The 17,184-nt window shown below is 33.5% G+C and overlaps 1 protein-coding gene across 4 annotated transcripts in view; it reads left to right on the plus strand.

Annotated features, from left to right (window-relative positions):
* The window catches only part of kn (EBF transcription factor knot), a 42,131-nt gene that overhangs the window by 22,035 nt on the left and 2,912 nt on the right, over nt 1–17,184 (plus strand). For all 4 annotated transcript variants that reach the window (XM_013317826.1, XM_013317823.1, XM_013317824.1 and 1 more), the window contains exons 8-11: nt 11,959–12,040; nt 14,628–14,772; nt 16,517–16,674; nt 16,888–17,014. In XM_013317826.1, coding sequence (XP_013173280.1) covers nt 11,959–12,040; nt 14,628–14,772; nt 16,517–16,674; nt 16,888–17,014 — 512 coding nt within the window. The remainder of the gene's footprint in view (nt 1–11,958; nt 12,041–14,627; nt 14,773–16,516; nt 16,675–16,887; nt 17,015–17,184) is intronic.

Below are 17,184 nucleotides of genomic sequence, written 5' to 3' on the forward strand. Positions count from 1 at the left end.
CAAATATTTGCTTTTTAGATTAAAGACACTTTCTGAAAAATAAAACAAAAGCACCTTCGGAAGTTTAAACCAACATTGGAAGGTTTATTTCTATTTATTGTTTGGTTATTATGTCTTTAAAACTATCTCATGGAGATGCTGGCACTGATATACAGATACTAAACGACAAGAAGTGTTCTCAGAAAAAAATATATTATCCGAATGAACATTTGGCCTGTTTTGTTTAGTAGTTTTGTTATTGCCATATCCATAACATATATATCGCAGTAATTTATTATCCATCGCATTCAGTCATTAAACTATAATACCAGGAAAGCTTGCCCCGAGGCAAAAGCAGAGCGTCGTTTATGTCAATTAATACGAGTGCGGTATTCAATTAGCGATCAAGATTCGAAAGTAATCAGACCTTTTACTCTGATTAATGACAGATTTGTTATTATATTACCATCAAAAAATACTACTTTACCACAGAAATATTTTGACGGTTTTTATACTTTAACTAGCGATCGCCAGCGACTCCGTCCGCTCGGACTTAAAAATAAATATTATTAGTAAACGATGTATTCTTCCAGACTATGTTCTATATGTATGCTAAATTTCACTAAGATCCGTTCAGCCGTTCTGGAGATACCTTCAAACAAACATCCATCCATTCATCCATTCATCTAATCAGTATTTATAATATTAGTAAGATTAAAGATTAAAAAAGCATATGTGTAATTTTGATTTAGCTTTACTTTTAACACGATTTTGTGTTTGGGGAAGAGCTGTTTGGACTACTTTGGCTTTTGAAATTCTCATGATGATTTTGGTAAATCAATTTGTAAATTTGGTATGTAGCATACACTTACGAGCACTCTCTGAGCATATGCAGGCTACAGTAAGCCCCCCTGTGGAGGAAGCAAGACGTCAGCGCGTTTAAGCGGCAATTAATTATTAAGTAACACTGAGCTCCTTCCTTTGGCTCTTTGACGGCGCCCGTACAACAATGTGGCCGGCTCTCTTGATTGCCTGCTTTGTAAATTGCATTAGCGTAGCTTGCTTGTTTTGCTTACTTAAGTTATGCACGGCAAAGAATCAATTTGTACAATAATATATTTCTATAGTACTTCACACATACTATTTGTGTATTTGCAGAGGTAATAACTTAAAGACTTAATTACTTATATTCGTGTAGTAGTTTTGAAAAGACTTTTACTGCATTTCATTAGAATTATTTAGAAAATCAATTTTTAAAAATATTTCAATTCTACAATTAAGTTATTATGAAACTTATAGTATGAAGTTTAGAGTCTTAAATCGCTTGAGCTTGAACTGAAAATGGCGTATACAAGAATAGAAAGTGCTTTTAAAGTGTATTTCGGTAAACATATCGTAGGGGTCGGTATTGATGGAAGCGCCTTTTTCAATTGTCAGTTGTAAATCCAATTTTCGCTTTATATCGATAGTGTCACTTGTCGCAAGGAGCAATATCTTTATAACTCTAACAAAATATTTGATAAAAGTTTGATTATTTGATGATGAAATTTTATTTAAGGAAGATGGAAAAATTACATTTTACAGAACTGAGTCCGATAACATAGGACTGACGGGAACGTAATGTGAAAATTAAAATTAGTGCGTTGGAAAATAATCGAACAATAGAAATAGTACAATAGCTTTGTGACTTGCTGTACGTTTTACACCAATCTTAAGGAGAATTCGCAGTCAATAAATAATCAAATTATATTAATATTAAAATTAAAATATTTAGATTGAGTATACGCATTTTAAATCATGTTATCGTTATATCTGCCTATATCAATGATAAAATCATATTAAATAAGAAAATGCATTGTAACAAATACGCGTTAGGAGCTAGCAAAAAAGAAATTCACTTACGGGCGTCGACAGGGGTTGTTAAAATTGCATTGAGCCACCCATTAACGCCTTGTCAGATCGGATTTCGATTTATAGGTTTGATAAATGAGATATGCAGCTATTGTATTGGATCTTATATAAACATATAATCTAATCGCACTTCTTTATTACGAACAATAATGCTACTTTTAAATCTGTAAGTTAATAAAGTTGAGACAAACATTATAAACAGTATTGGTTTCTAAATATTAAGAAGTTAAAAATGTATACGAGTTATAATAAAATATTAATTTTTTACCAGAACCACAAAGAAAATCTACATAGATTCATGGCAACAGTAGGCATTCGTAAGCGTTTGTTTTCTTATATTTTTTTTCGCAATGTCGCGGCGAGTTAATGAAAGAATTAGCTTTCATTACAACTGATACGATTCGTTAAAGGGATCGCCGAATGAAGATGAAGTGCCTTCGCAACCTTTCCAAAGGCTAAGGATCAATGTGTGGACGTGAGTCCGGACGCTTATCTGTGATTAGTTTTTTCTCGGGGCAGGACGCGATTGGAATATTTGGTGAAGTTGAGACTTTATTATATTTTTCATGTTTTACACGTTAGTTAATAAAATATACATCGTGTTGTTGTATGTATGTATCATGTATTGATGATTGATTGATCATCGGGGGCAAATTAGTTCTGGTTAATATATGTTTTATATTAAGTTGATGAAATTAAAGTTAAGATAAAAAAATTAAAAGGTTTTTCAAAGGTAGGAAATGGAACTTTTGCCTTAAAATATCTTTCGTTACACACATACAGTAATGAAGTCCTCTTTTCTTTCCTTTCATTAGATCGTTATAAAATAAATCGTATATCTATACATTTACCGACCACAATGGCAAGGCAGGTGCGTCCTCTCCACTCGACTTACAACTTTAATACATTAATTAAGCCCCCTTCTGCCTGATCCCCGAAAATCGTCTCGAAGCTCTCTCTCTGCTTAAATTAGTACGGAATTCATTTTCTTTTCTTTTTAATTTGTCTTCCAAATTCAAATAAGACTTTTTTTTATTACGCCGCGCCGCATAAAAGGGTAGATCAGGATTCGTCGCTTCGTCGTTGACTTTCAAACGCTAATTCCTCTTTGCCCGGGACACTGATTGGACGATATATTAAATGTTATTTCGGGCGCATTTAAGCGCAAAAATTCTGACTTTTTCCCAGCTTAGACTTTTATTAGCAGTTTTTTTATTATTTTTGATTCATCGTGAATTTGAATAAAGTACATGACACATTCCGAATTCCTTTCGTAGCCTAACAATTGTGAGGTATTAGAAGAAATAAAACTGAATAGGTACGTAAACGTATACAGGGTGTTTAAAAAATACTTGTTTCATCTAATATTAGAGATACGTTAGATGCAGATGTCTGGCTTGAGAACCGTTGTCTCGACGCTATATGGACATATGTCTACTCTACTATATTGAATATTCGGGATCACTAGTCTAGTCCGCTATACAAACAACCAACTAACTATGCTTTGACGTTGGACATCATAAAATATTTAACACGGATCTTACGGAGTGCTCCGATTATTATCGACTCCCCCATAAAACGAAAAAGTTCTGCCTGAAAAAGAAAGGAAATATATTACTACTCACGACAGACAAGGATGTGTAATCGGTTATTATACGATCTTTGGAAATTCATCGGTAATGGTTGCTTTCTTTTCTATCGGTTTTATAGCGGTCGTTATATTTTGATAGAGCAGTTTGGAGGGAACGCCGGTATAACATTTACGTTTTGGCTTTCGACGTGTACCTTCTAAAGTGTGGTTCAAAAATGAAAGCCCAAAAATTATCTCTGGATCTGGATTGAATCCCGAATTGCCCTTTTAATTGTTTTATTTATAATCATTTATGGATTTGGAAAACACAGATAAAACTATATATGTAATTAAATCATTAAAATAAATTATCCCCCCTCTCTTGTTATAAAATAATACTCTATTAGTAAGATATTTAGATTCTGAGAACTTAAATGACAAAGTAAAAACTAATTTTACTATTGTTTTGTTAATACCTAGAGTTGAAGTAAGTCAAATATTATGTGTATTAAGACCTAAACTTTGAGTGAAGTTTAATTATTATTAATAATTTTTAAGTATGAGTAGTACACTGCGTTTAATTATGTCAAAATAACTTTTAATGTCCAAATTTAAAGGTCAAAATATCGTTAAAATATTCGTATTTTATCTAGCAAGTTGCTACGAACGCGTAAATATGCTTTACCTTAAAAGTTTCTTGTGATAAATACGATGCAGGGTTCTCGCGAATATAAAATAGGCGGTACAGTCATGTTTAAAATGCTTATGAAATTATTTTATACGACGATAAATCAAGTACAGCAGTATTTAATGTGTTCTGTTGTTGACTGTCTGATAACATAAAAATTAAAGTATAATTCAAACGAATAAAAACGAAAGACATTCAAAATCTTGAAGCTGAATTAGTTAAGAAAATTGGATGCGAAAGTGGTATGTCATTCAGAAACCCTATGAGGGACATAAATAATAAAAAAAATAACAACTATCTTAATTCTGTAATATTATAAATGCTCAAGGACGGCTGCATAACTCTCGATGAAATTTGGTATAGATATAGAACATATTCTGGAAGGACACCTAGACTACCTATGATCCGGGAAATGTGTACGGTACACGTGGGATAAGTTTGATTCACATATTTACTCGATAACACAGCAACGGCTCAATACATCTTACTGAAATTTAACACAGATGTAGAACATAGTCTTGAGTACCACATGAGATGCATTTCACCATTTTGTTTAAATTCAGCTCAGATGAAGCTGCGGGCAACAGCTAGTTTGGTATAATTCGTGCATGAATGTACCTCCGCTATAATAACTCAGCGCGACCCCTTGCGAAGATGATACAGTGCTCAGTGCAACTATATTTTCCATTGCCAAGTCTAACCGAACTCCCGATACATACGGCCTCATAAACGTTCACTATACGTACGTGATAGTCACATGTTATCTGTTTGTGTGCGTATGTCTGGTACACTCGCGCACGATAATAATATATTCGAATCAAATAATATAGTTTTGATCATTTGCACTGTATTTATTGAAATGTTTGAATTGATAAAATAGTTTTATCAATATTTTATTTCATGATTTCTTTACATAAAATCTAATTTTTATTTTAAACTAAATTTACATGTCTGAAAATGGCGACTCTCGTCTAAACAATAGTATAATATTTAAGAGAAGCATTTTATAGTGTTTCTATCCGTAGTTATTATTTATACTTAATTATTTATTAAAAAGTAGACAGAATCCAGTCAAGATTTACATTGTAACGATACATTGTTCGCTGGTGACAATATGCCGCGCGTTGTTCCGATGGCCGGCCGATATTACGCATATAAAATGATCAATAGCGCATATGAAAATGCGCGCCCGCGAATTTTCCAATAATAAATTATGCTCCTTGTCCGCTTACCTCGGGTTAACCGGCTTTTATAAACTACCCGGGTAATTTATAACTATTACCCGGCCGAAAACGATCACGTGATATCACTTTATAGCATATTCAGCCGGTAAATATGAGGGAGGTTTGCTACATGTTACTAGTGTTTGTAAGTTTACCAACGCTTAAATATAAACACATTAAGCCGCATGAATATACGTAGGAAGGTTTTTCCTTCGCGTGAGATATCTTGATAGAGGTCTATTTTATAACTGAACCAACTGTCCTTATTTAGGGCGTCATATTAAAAATTGTGAGTATACATTCGTTTTATTCTGTGTTATTTTCAAGTAGATAAGTTTATTGTTTTTAATTTCAAATTAAGAATTATTAAGTTTTTAATTTAAAGAAAGCAGACACTCTGATGTATAGTTGATCGTGACGGACATTTATGCAACTCATTGTATGAAAAATATTTAAGACATATTAATCTGTTTCTTTGGCCACTACTATGTTTATCTTGTAAGTGTAGAAAACTAGCTCACCTCGCCGCCTCTACAACGTACTTAATGTAATCGTGTTCAATATCCTTTGTTCACTTTCAGACTCATTAAAAAGGCGATGCAATTTAATGAGTTGATAGTGTGCGTTAACCCGCGCAACGTTTGCGAATACTATTCTAAACTAACAGTTGACTTTGGACTTTACGCTGTTAGTTTTAAGTTGAAAATTGTTTGTTTAGTTTCGGCGTCGTATCGGTATGTTGGGGGTCGAAGATTAGTGGCACACGCCTACCCGTCGGAGCGCTGAGCGCCTGATGGTGCCCAAGAGTGTAGTTACAATTAGAACGGTGCCCACAATGAAGTGATGCCCGCGTAATGTTGCCTCTTGTCTTTGTATGTTGATTGTATAGGAACGAGGTCGAGGCGAATGCGGCGTTTTGCGTTACGACTACTACGACTTTAGTTACACTATCGAGATAGTTGTTACTAAAATTCTATTGCGTTGTGAATTACTTCAGAATTGTTCTGCTTTACCTTGTTAACTGGATGTGTTGTCTATTGAATTAGGGATGTCACTTTAATAATATAAATAGTTAATATTAAACTTAACGAAATATGCGAAAAATATTTCTTAGCATTTTCGTTTTCTCGTACACGTAAAAGTAGATGTTGTTCGTTAATATATAGACTCAGACGTTTTTGCGACTGACTGATAATTATTTTTGACGTTTTTATGCCTTTTATTATAACACAATTTATATTAAAAACGAAAAATAAAACGTAACTTATGGAAGCAACGTTTACAAAAGCTCTCATTGTAAGTTTTAAAGAGGTCGTAAAAAACTGTACATAATATCCCGATATTTACTGCGAGCTTATCTTGTAGCGTTCAGTTCGCGGAGGGCTGTGGAAAGGCGAGGTTTTATCGCGTTGCCATGACGACGGCGAGACACCGCGTCGCCCGCGGACCCTCCTAGGGCTCGACACGTCGGAAAAACTACTGCTGCCCCCTATTTACAGCCTTACATATACATAGATAAGTTTATTCTCTCTTCTTTGCATTAAAGTGTTTTATAGTTTAAGAGTTTTTTTTTCAGTCGTTTATTTTCTATATCATCTTTATTGAATGTAATATTCTATTTTGCCAGTGATAAATTTTTGAATGATGTATTTTAAAATTGTAAGGTAAAATAACAAACAAAAACGTACATTTAAAACTATTTATCTCAAGAATATTTCATTTATTGAAGTGTATGTATTATTTATTTGTTTTCTAAATAATAAAATATAAATATCATTTATTAATAATGTTAAAAGTGCGAACGGAACGTAACACATAAAAGGGATAGGTATGTCATAAATATTGTTAACGTTGTTTTCACAATTTCTAAACGGGGAATGTTGAAATGGTTGTTATTGTTCCCATCTATTTCCACCGTCATTCGAGACGGGGACCAGTTAACCCTTGAATTTGGTACATACTGAAATATTAACACCGGCTATAGACGTATGCGGAAAAACAAAGTCGAAAACTCGGCCGGTTATGGGCCCGTCGCATGTGCTCAAAGATTAAGTAGCCATGGTAAATTACATTTTCGTTTGAAATTTTAATCAATTTGCCTATTATCAATTGAATGGTAATTTATAAGTTTTCAATGTGACTATAAATCATTAAAGATTTTTCGTCGAATTAAATGTATCTATGTATTTATAACGTTTAATTGAATCCTGACGATCACAAAGGGTATATTAGGACAGGCGCATTTTTATTGTCAATAAATATACGTTCTTTAAATTAATAAATCTTTAATTAATAATTAAAAAAAAATTCAAAGACATATGCATAGACAAGCTAACTTTGAAGGCCTCTCGAACTCTTCACGTAGTAAAATTTTATTCCTTCGGAAAAGTTGACGTTTCTCCTTTAAACCTCTTTTTGTTCCTTTTAATAAAAACTCTATAAGAATATATAATACGTTTAATAGTTTAATTTATACCTTAGGTACTAAATGTAGTAGATAGTTTTCATCAATCTTACGCGTACTTAATCTTTGGCGTCCGCATGGCGTGTCGGTATTGAGTGGTGGCAGGCGGGGCGGCGTGCGCGGGGAGTCGCGCCGGCCCTGGGGACCGCCTCCCGAGGGAGCGGGCGAGCGGGCGACCGGCCGGGGGACGCGGGGAAGGGGAACCAAAGGTTAAAAGGGAAAAGTTATAAGAGACCGCTTGTTGTCAGTACCCGCGTTCTTACAGCGCGTTCGATTTTACGAATGCGGTTTCTAGCTTCAGTTTTGTACTGAAAATATGTTTGACAGGTTAATAAACTGATTTAATCGTTCAAATACCCGTTAAACGCCTTATTGTAAATCTAATCCGTATCTTATTAATAAACAAACTTCGTTGAACTTTCAGCTTAAAGCTAAAAAAACTGAAATTCCCTAGTAAAATTATGTATTTTCCTTCTACCTTATCAGATTATATTTATATTTTAGTTCCGTAGTTTTTAGGAAAAATAAAACAGATTGTAAGCTATTATTACATTCTAATAATACATAATATTTGTTATATGTTTCAATACTATCTATATCTATATCTTACCATGTCAACGGCATACTTTAAGAGTGTTTTCAAAATTCCAGGCCATGAATGTGTTGCGTTTTAGAAACAAGTTTGAAAGAACATTCGATGCAAATAAACATAACTAGTATAGAGGTCGGTAGTGTGGGGTATGGGGGGAGCTCAAGTGTTCCTTGAGAGGGCGCGCCTCCCACAGACTTAATGCCGTAGTAGATTTTTTCATCCCATAGTGCGGCATTTGCGAAACTGGCCTGAAATAAAAGTATGAATGGACCGAATAAGTTTTTATTAACAATGTTCCTAGTGTAATGCTGGCAATATCGGTTGATATGATTTAGCTTTGTTGGAAATTACTTTTTGCATTTATAGAGAAGTCAAATTATGTCTATTTTACGATATAATGCGCCTAACTCACATATATTCCCCGTTCTTGTGATGTTCTTAAATATTATTTACAAAGCATAAAATAAGACCTTTTAAGTTTAAGGGAATGTTACATCGTCGCTTAGTGTTTTAAGATTTTGATAATATTAGGTTTTTAGTGATTCTAATAACTTCAATTCTAACTTCTAAAGGTTTCGTTTCAAACGACCAAGGATTTTAGAATTACTAGAATTGCTTTGTATTATTTTACACCAAATTAATTGAAAATAATATGTTGTTAATTCAAAAATGTTTAAAACTTCTTTAATGGTCACTCTAACTTTAATATAACGATTCAAATAAATCCCAAAATGCTTAAAAGCATGTAACTTTACGTATACAAAATCTATTGATAAGCCCTACCGAACTGGGGCTATATTATATACGCGGGCAAGGGATGAAAAGCGGGGGTAGTTTTTACGACGAAAATACAGAGTTTCCTTTCTGTTCGTGATGTGATAGGTAAATATTCCTAGTTGTAGGTAGATTTTTTATTTGGTTCCGTTTGATTTCGGTGATTTTCACTTGAAATGGCTACGTTTTGTTGTTTTCTGTCACGACTTTTAAATGGAAAATGGTTGAAAAGACAGCGGGAGCTTCGCTACTTCAGCGAATCAGGTGATTAGTTGTTCGTTTGCCACCTTATAATATAAATGAAATCGCTACTTCTGTTTACATAGTAAAAAGTAAATTCATTCAGGCTATATACTAAAAATTCTGCCATTAAAACTTTTTTGATTTTACGTCTAATGAAATAAATCAACCACAGAGCAATAGATATATAACACGCATTTACATAATCGTGCAAATAAAATTGTGTGAGCCGTTAATGAATGTAAGAGAGCTATTAAGCCATCAGAGTTATTACCGACAGCACTCAGCGAACATAAGGCATCATTCGGAATCGTAAATCGCGACGCTGCTCAGATAAATTAACGCCTGTCGGATCTTGAGCTCCATTGTAAATGTCACCGAGATTCACAAGTTAAATGTTCTTAGCTTTGTGTGTGTAAATGTGGATATTTTATAGTGAACTATCACCCGTGATTCTGCGCGGAATAAAATAAAACTTAATAAGAAGCCTATGCGTTTTTCCAAACTACGTGCTACATCTGTGCTAAATTTCATCAAGATTCGTAGAGCCGTTCCAGAGATATGCCTTCGAACAAACATCCATCCATCTAAACTATATATTTACTTAAACTTAATATTAGTAAGATCTCTTGTCTATATACCGAAGTTTTCAAGTTCAAGGACTCAGACAGGTCAGGTGATCCTAGTCAAAGGAAAGATCGTTACTCATTGTCGTATATGAGACAAGATACAACGAAATCCAAACACTCTTAAGAAATATATTATTATCTGTTGCCTTCAATGAGAATGAAAGGATAGCAATATGTTTTTATACAAGTCTTTCAGCAATGGAAACCCACAGTTTGAAGTCTATATATACATCGTAAGTTCTATTTTTAAATGTCAAATGTATTGACTCTACTTCGCGAATGATAAACGAAAGGTAATTTGGGCACATTTCTTTCTGCGGCTGTGACTAAAATAAAATCTCCATCCATAGCTCGACGAGGCTCGGTGTCGCTTGACAGCCGTAAACTCCTAACTCGCGATATTGTGACATAAGGTGTTAAACATAAATAATGCGGGAACAGATGTGCGACGCCGCGGGCGCCCAGACCTCGAATACGTTCGAGCTATGCGCCACCTACAACACACTCATATTGTGAATCTTTAGAGCTGTATACTTACTTTTAATTCTTGTTATTTTGTGATTTCGAGGCGACTTGTCATTTAACAATTGTAATTGGTCATCTCTGTTTTGTCATAGATAATGACAGGGATGACAATATGTTTTATACAGAGAATTTGGTTTTAGAAGTCAACAGTAACGGTAATATTTGAACCGTTTTTGACTAATTCGATTTACAGTTATCTAGATATGGAGTAAGTTTATATCTAGAGAATAGTAGTAACGTATTCATTAGTAACAAAACGGAATAAGCAGATTAAATTGTAAGAGTACAATCTTGTAATACACAAGATTTAATTAAAGTAAACGTAGAGGGTGTATTATCCACTCTATATATATACTTGACTGTTGGCACAACAATATTCGGCGTGGCTCTGGCTTTGCCGGGGGCCATGTAAAATATTTCTGCTAAAGCATTCATCGTGATCGGCCGCCTGATCGCACGCTCTCCGCTACGCATCAACAACTTTATCTTTACAACCCTTATAAGCTTTAAGTCGTAAACATAAGGGATAATTTGGTACGACACAGTTATCTCACATGATAGCACAATATAAACAATTGTGTATAAGCAGATTTCATAGTCTGTAATGTTTCGATCTAGAAGTTTTGTGATATACAATTGTGACATTTGATATAAAAAATCTTAAAACCATAATAGCGTAATTAAAACAAATATAGTATAAACTGTCGTGATTTTACGTCATGCATTTTAACAAAGAAAAAATTGTGAACGACAAAAATCTTTCCAATATTCACATGCATTTGACTTCGATACTCGGAACAAAAAATCGGACCGGAAAGGTGGGAAGAACAAATTAGTGAACACGAGAAACAAATTAATACGTTATTGCCTCTGTTTATGTCGTGGCCTTTGAAGTGGAAACAGCTGTCGTTAATGTCAAACTTTGGGTTACGAGTGTCGCCCACAAATAAATAATAGACATCGCGATTTATCATTTTATCACTTTGGAGCAGACATGAATGAAAACCAACAATATTATAAACGCAAATGTTTATATAGACGGATAAAGTTTGTTATTAGTTATCTCCAAAACGCTACATGTATCATGATGAAATTTGGTATGGATATAGAACAAAGCCTGGAAGAGCTACTATTTATTGTTAGCGCGGACAGAGATGCGGACGTCAGCTTGTGTATAATAAACCGACAGCTATTGAGCCAATGTTAATAAGAGAGTTGTTGTTATTATAAAATAAGTGATCTAGACAGTAAATAATTTTGTATACTAAAAGCTTCCAATATAAATAAATTATCATGGACAATTCATTAAAATCATATTTTGTCTTATGTTGCAAAATAATAAGATGTTTTGTCATTGTTTCAGATTTTTTCTAAAATTCTTTCTGAAATGCAATCAGAATTGTTTGAAAAACGCCGGCAACCCTCGAGATATGAGAAGATTTCAAGTAAGTAAACATTTACAAAAGAAAAACTTTGTTGGTTCGAAATGTTTTCACAAGAATAACAAAGTATTAAAGTGGCCATTACTTAAATAATTATAATAGCCTCGATTTAGCACTAAAAGTTCTACTAAATTACGAAATTAGCTGCTTAGACTTTTTACCCTTCTTCGTGCTGTCTCTCTTTAATATTTATCACTATGCGACTGACCCTTAAAATAAATTACAGATAATAGTAATTACAAGATAATATGTTAAACTGCTCCGAACTGAATAATGCTATTTTATATCTTTATCTCGTTTACGATTACAATAGTTAAATTTCGTCTCTCAAAAGGTCGTTGACTTGCTAGCCCAACCAGTTTTGCGTAAATTAAAACAGAATTATTTCGTACTGAAATAAAAACAAAGGAGTAAATTCTTAGCGGGGATGAAAACACGCTTCAGCAGTAACTATCTCATCTCAAGGTCCGGTCGTAATTATTCCTGCTGTCGACAGGTAAATGGTCTCTTGTTTACTAGACTCGAGGAAAAATTACCTTGCAGCCTGCACGCTCCGTCTGTACCGTTTCCGATAATCGTATAAGACACAAGCGATAGCGGAAACCTGAAATACAATCTACGGAATTGTTTGTATAGTTATAATAGAATATTTCTTATTACTTCAGTTAAATCAAACCTAGCAATAAGAATAAAACATACATAAAATTATATGATAATTTTTCTACTGATTTACAAATATTGGATATTTATAATTTGAAAATTTTTGGACAAAAATGTGATATTATTATATCAGAATATTTAATTTTTGTTTGATGTCGCATTATTCCTTTGGATTCATGTTATTTCATCAGATTCAAGTTTATTTGTTATTAGTGACTATATATTTGATTTGTTCACTTATGAATTGTACCACACAGACAGTGGTATCGCCCTCGCTGAAGAAGGGTTGCGTTCATGACTCTTGAATATTTGAAACGCCTCCAATTTAGAAGAGGGATGAAATTAAATTTATTTACGCAGCCTTACCTACTTACATTTCTTTAGATTTTAAAGATAAGATTTTGATTTTTATAATATATTGTGATGACTAAAACGATTTGTTTTAGAGAAGTTAGTAAAGTTTGTGAACTAAAACTAAAATGTATATTATTTTTAAACGTTTATTAGTTATTGATATACTTTGAATAAAGATAGAAAAAATGTCAAGACACTTACAAACCAAGCTTCCTTTATGAATAAGCTTAGTCTGAGTAAAATAATTGCAACTGAATGATATTTTTGACAAAATGCAATGTTTGAATAAATTATCATTTATCTCAAGGCATTTTAAACACCTTTATTATAATTGAGGATACATAATGTTGTACTGTATTTCATAGTTAAACAAAACTTTCACAAACTTACATAAATTAATTAGAGGCAGCCCTAACGCGGTTGACATTAAAGGTGCAGTCACACTTAAGTCTACTTATGAGTACAAATTTGCTTCCACAGTTGGCTAAGACATATTTGTCTTACGTGGTACTATTACAAACTTTAAACAAATATAGTGCTTATATGTATATACATATAGCTTATATTTCTATAAACAGTTCCGCCGGTGTGTAAAGCTATGTCTATATTTGGGCTTTCTGTGTGTCATTGAATAATTCAGTGGTCGTTCCCTGTTTCAAGGGTAAGAATATATGGGTATAATACATAACACGTTTGTGGTGGCTCTTTGGAATCGAAGTTATGCAGTCTCCCATCGGTTCTAGTGTAAATTTTAATTCTTTTCATTATTATTTCGATTTGCTTTGATCGTTAAACTTATTTAAGTAACACCTAAGACAGACATTGTAACTTGGTAAGTTATAAAAATACTCTTAAGTTACAATTAAACCTGTTTTAATATAAAGTTTAAAAAGAAATTGTACAAGGTTAAATACAGTTCTGATGTGTTAAAAAAAGCGTTTTTGTTACTACAATGTTTTTAAATGTCAAAAGTTCCTGCGAAACAAAGTCTATGTCAAAATATGCGAAGTGCACACATTCAATGCATTTCCTTGCATACCTATTGGAACACTTACGTCCATTTCATACGGTCCTGAGACATTGGCTCCTCCCTAGGGACTCTCCCTTTCGATTCCCTTGCTGTACGTATGTGTGTGTATGCCCTCATTGTGTGAGAGAACGTCGCGGTTATGTGCGGTATCGGGGTTTTATTTTCGTTGACTCAACTTTTTTTCTTGATGTTGAACTTCGTTTAGATGAAAATCATGCATAGTATTATAATATAAGAATGTTAGATGTCGTTGTAGGTAACAAACAAGACAAGATGTTTTTGTAAATAAAATGATATTCACACTGAGAAACAGATTATATATTTAGTTACACTCAAATTTCTTTTTTCACTGCTTAAGCGATTTCAATCTTTGTTGTGTTTCTTATGGAAGAAAACAAAAGAAAGTTACAAAATTGGAATCTAGCATATATATTATAAATAGTCTGGAAGGTTACTTATAAAGTTTGTTTTTTAATTCCGCACGAACGAAGTCGATGCTAAAAGTAAGTTATTTTATATTGAATCTAACAGTGATTTATCTCACAGGTGGTGATATCAACGCAAGTAATGGTGGACGGTCCGCTGCTGGCCATATCGGACAACATGTTCGTGCATAACAACAGCAAGCACGGCCGACGCGCTAAGCGCCTCGACCCGTCTGAAGGTACTGACGCCGCGCCAGACAATCATTGTACGTTTTGTTTTTTTTTATTATTTCTTTTTTATTGCATCATATTTTATATGCCAGTTATTTTTGATGTTCCATCACATCCACCTTTAATGTATTTTCACCTGACTTTTTTTCTTTTTACCGATTACAATTTGACGATGATTTTATGGTACCAGAAGTATAAGTAAATATGCACTTGTTTAAGAAAAAACATCGCATAACCTTCTACAGATCAGTGTTTTTGAATACATTGCGGTTCAAAGCGGTGATCACACAATAAACATAGTTTATATGGTCCTACTTAAATTGAAATAAAAAGGAATAAGAATAAAGCTCATTATACTATTTACTTATGTAACATAAGCTTGAGCAGTGTTCTTCACCTTTCATACAATTGGGTGTATGAAATTAAACATTTTTATATCGCATGACGTCATAGTCGATTCGTAACAAATGTCTGAGAGTCATAATAGTCCGTTATATGGTGTCGTTTGTATGCAAGGAATCACTGTAGACATTCTCGCACCCCGAGGGTGGCCGGGGGTGTGAGCGGGTAAGAACAGAAAAGGGATAATTTAGTGTGAGATTATTCCTTTCAAATGGTTGGACACGAGAATGAGTCCAGTTTTTTTTTGGAAATAAATTGGTTTGAATAAATGCAGGATAGAATAATCAAATTATAATTTATTGTATTAAGCCAAAAATAATATCATCACGAAAACTTGTAATCTTATGTCCAAACCGTAAATGAGGTCCAATATTTTTTAAAACAATATAACATTTTTCGCCGATCTTTATAATACCCTGAACCCAATTTATGAGATTAAATATTATTTCGCCAAAAATATTTCTATTAAATGCTACGACGAAAAATATTTTATTAGCCAAATTAAAAAGGAACCGACTGCGTAATCTCCTTTCGTCCCCTTAAATTCACTTTCTTTTCTCGTCTTTATTACCGAGTCGTTTTGTTCGCAAGATTTGAGCTTCCCCCCGTTGTCTTCAGGCGCGTGTCCCCCACACTACAACCTTCTTGCACCGCGACCTAACACTTCGATAATGTCATAACAACCGTTAAACGTTGATGCTATCTCCAACTTTATTGTTTGCCATTAAAATTCATTTTCAATTATCATCGTCGATCGCTTCTTCCCTTTGTAATGGTACTTTGTAACTTTTACGGTCCACAATTGTCCTTTTTCTGGAAATCTACTAATATAAGTGTTCAAGCGGGACGGAATTAGTTTTAGTTATTCGTTTATTAAAGTTTTTAAGTTGGTTATAAAATTGTCATTTATAATACTTGTGTGCTGTCTGTAGAAGTTAATGGCAATGCCTATGGCTGCAGTAAAATTTATTTTTAACATTTCATGTTAAGTTTTAAGTTAATTTCTTGATAATGTCAAATTTGGAAAAATTTAAAACTATTTCAGTTTAAAAACTTTGTCGTCTTTAAGTGAATATTTAATGAAATATCTCAGAAATTATTCACTTTTAAAATTTACTCCATTTGTTTTTTTAAAACGAAATTCCAAAATTTTTAAATTTAGATAATACAATATGAAGTATTTGTTGTTATAATGATAGTATATCATTACATATATATGGAACATGATGTTTTTTTAGGGTTCCGTACCTCGAAAGGAAAAAAACGGAACTCTTATACGATCACTTTGTTTTAATATGAACATTATATTTATTCACTGCCGGACATAGTCAGATTCTCTTTTACAAAAATTTACTTATGGAGATTTTTTTCTCGCAGCAGGTCTGTACCCGCCACTGCCTGTCGCAACACCTTGTATCAAGGCGATATCGCCCAGCGAAGGCTGGACCGCAGGTGGCTCCACTGTCATCATAGTAGGGGACAACTTCTTCGATGGACTTCAAGTTGTGTTTGGAACAATGTTAGTTTGGAGTGAGGTAAGCAAACACAGAATTTTTTTTTTTTTTCATTTTACCTTTTGGCAAAATTCAAGAATAGCTACTTTATGAAAACAAGATGTACGATTGAAGAAACTAAACAATTATAAATCCTACCACACATAACTTAAATCGTACAAAACAACGTACGTTGTATAAGAAAGCTCAAAGGATTACTTGGTTCTATATAATTAATAATGTTTTTTTAATCAGTTAATAACATCACACGCGATAAGAGTGCAGACTCCACCGCGACACATACCCGGTGTCGTCGAGGTGACCCTTTCTTACAAGAGTAAGCAGTTCTGCAAGGGAGCGCCTGGCAGATTTGTATATGTTTGTGAGTAGAATGTTGTTTGCATACAATGTATTATCAAATCTATTAGATATTAATATAAAGTTGAACAATGAAGGATCCATGTATGAAAACAAAACAAGAACTGATGTATTCATGATTTAGTGAAAGAGATTATAGAACCATCCATCTTATTATATAGATATATTATATGT

The sequence above is a fragment of the Papilio xuthus genome, unplaced genomic scaffold, assembly GCF_000836235.2.
Source record: "Papilio xuthus unplaced genomic scaffold, Pxut_1.1 DF826933.1, whole genome shotgun sequence".
NCBI classification, from domain to species: domain Eukaryota; kingdom Metazoa; phylum Arthropoda; class Insecta; order Lepidoptera; family Papilionidae; genus Papilio; species Papilio xuthus.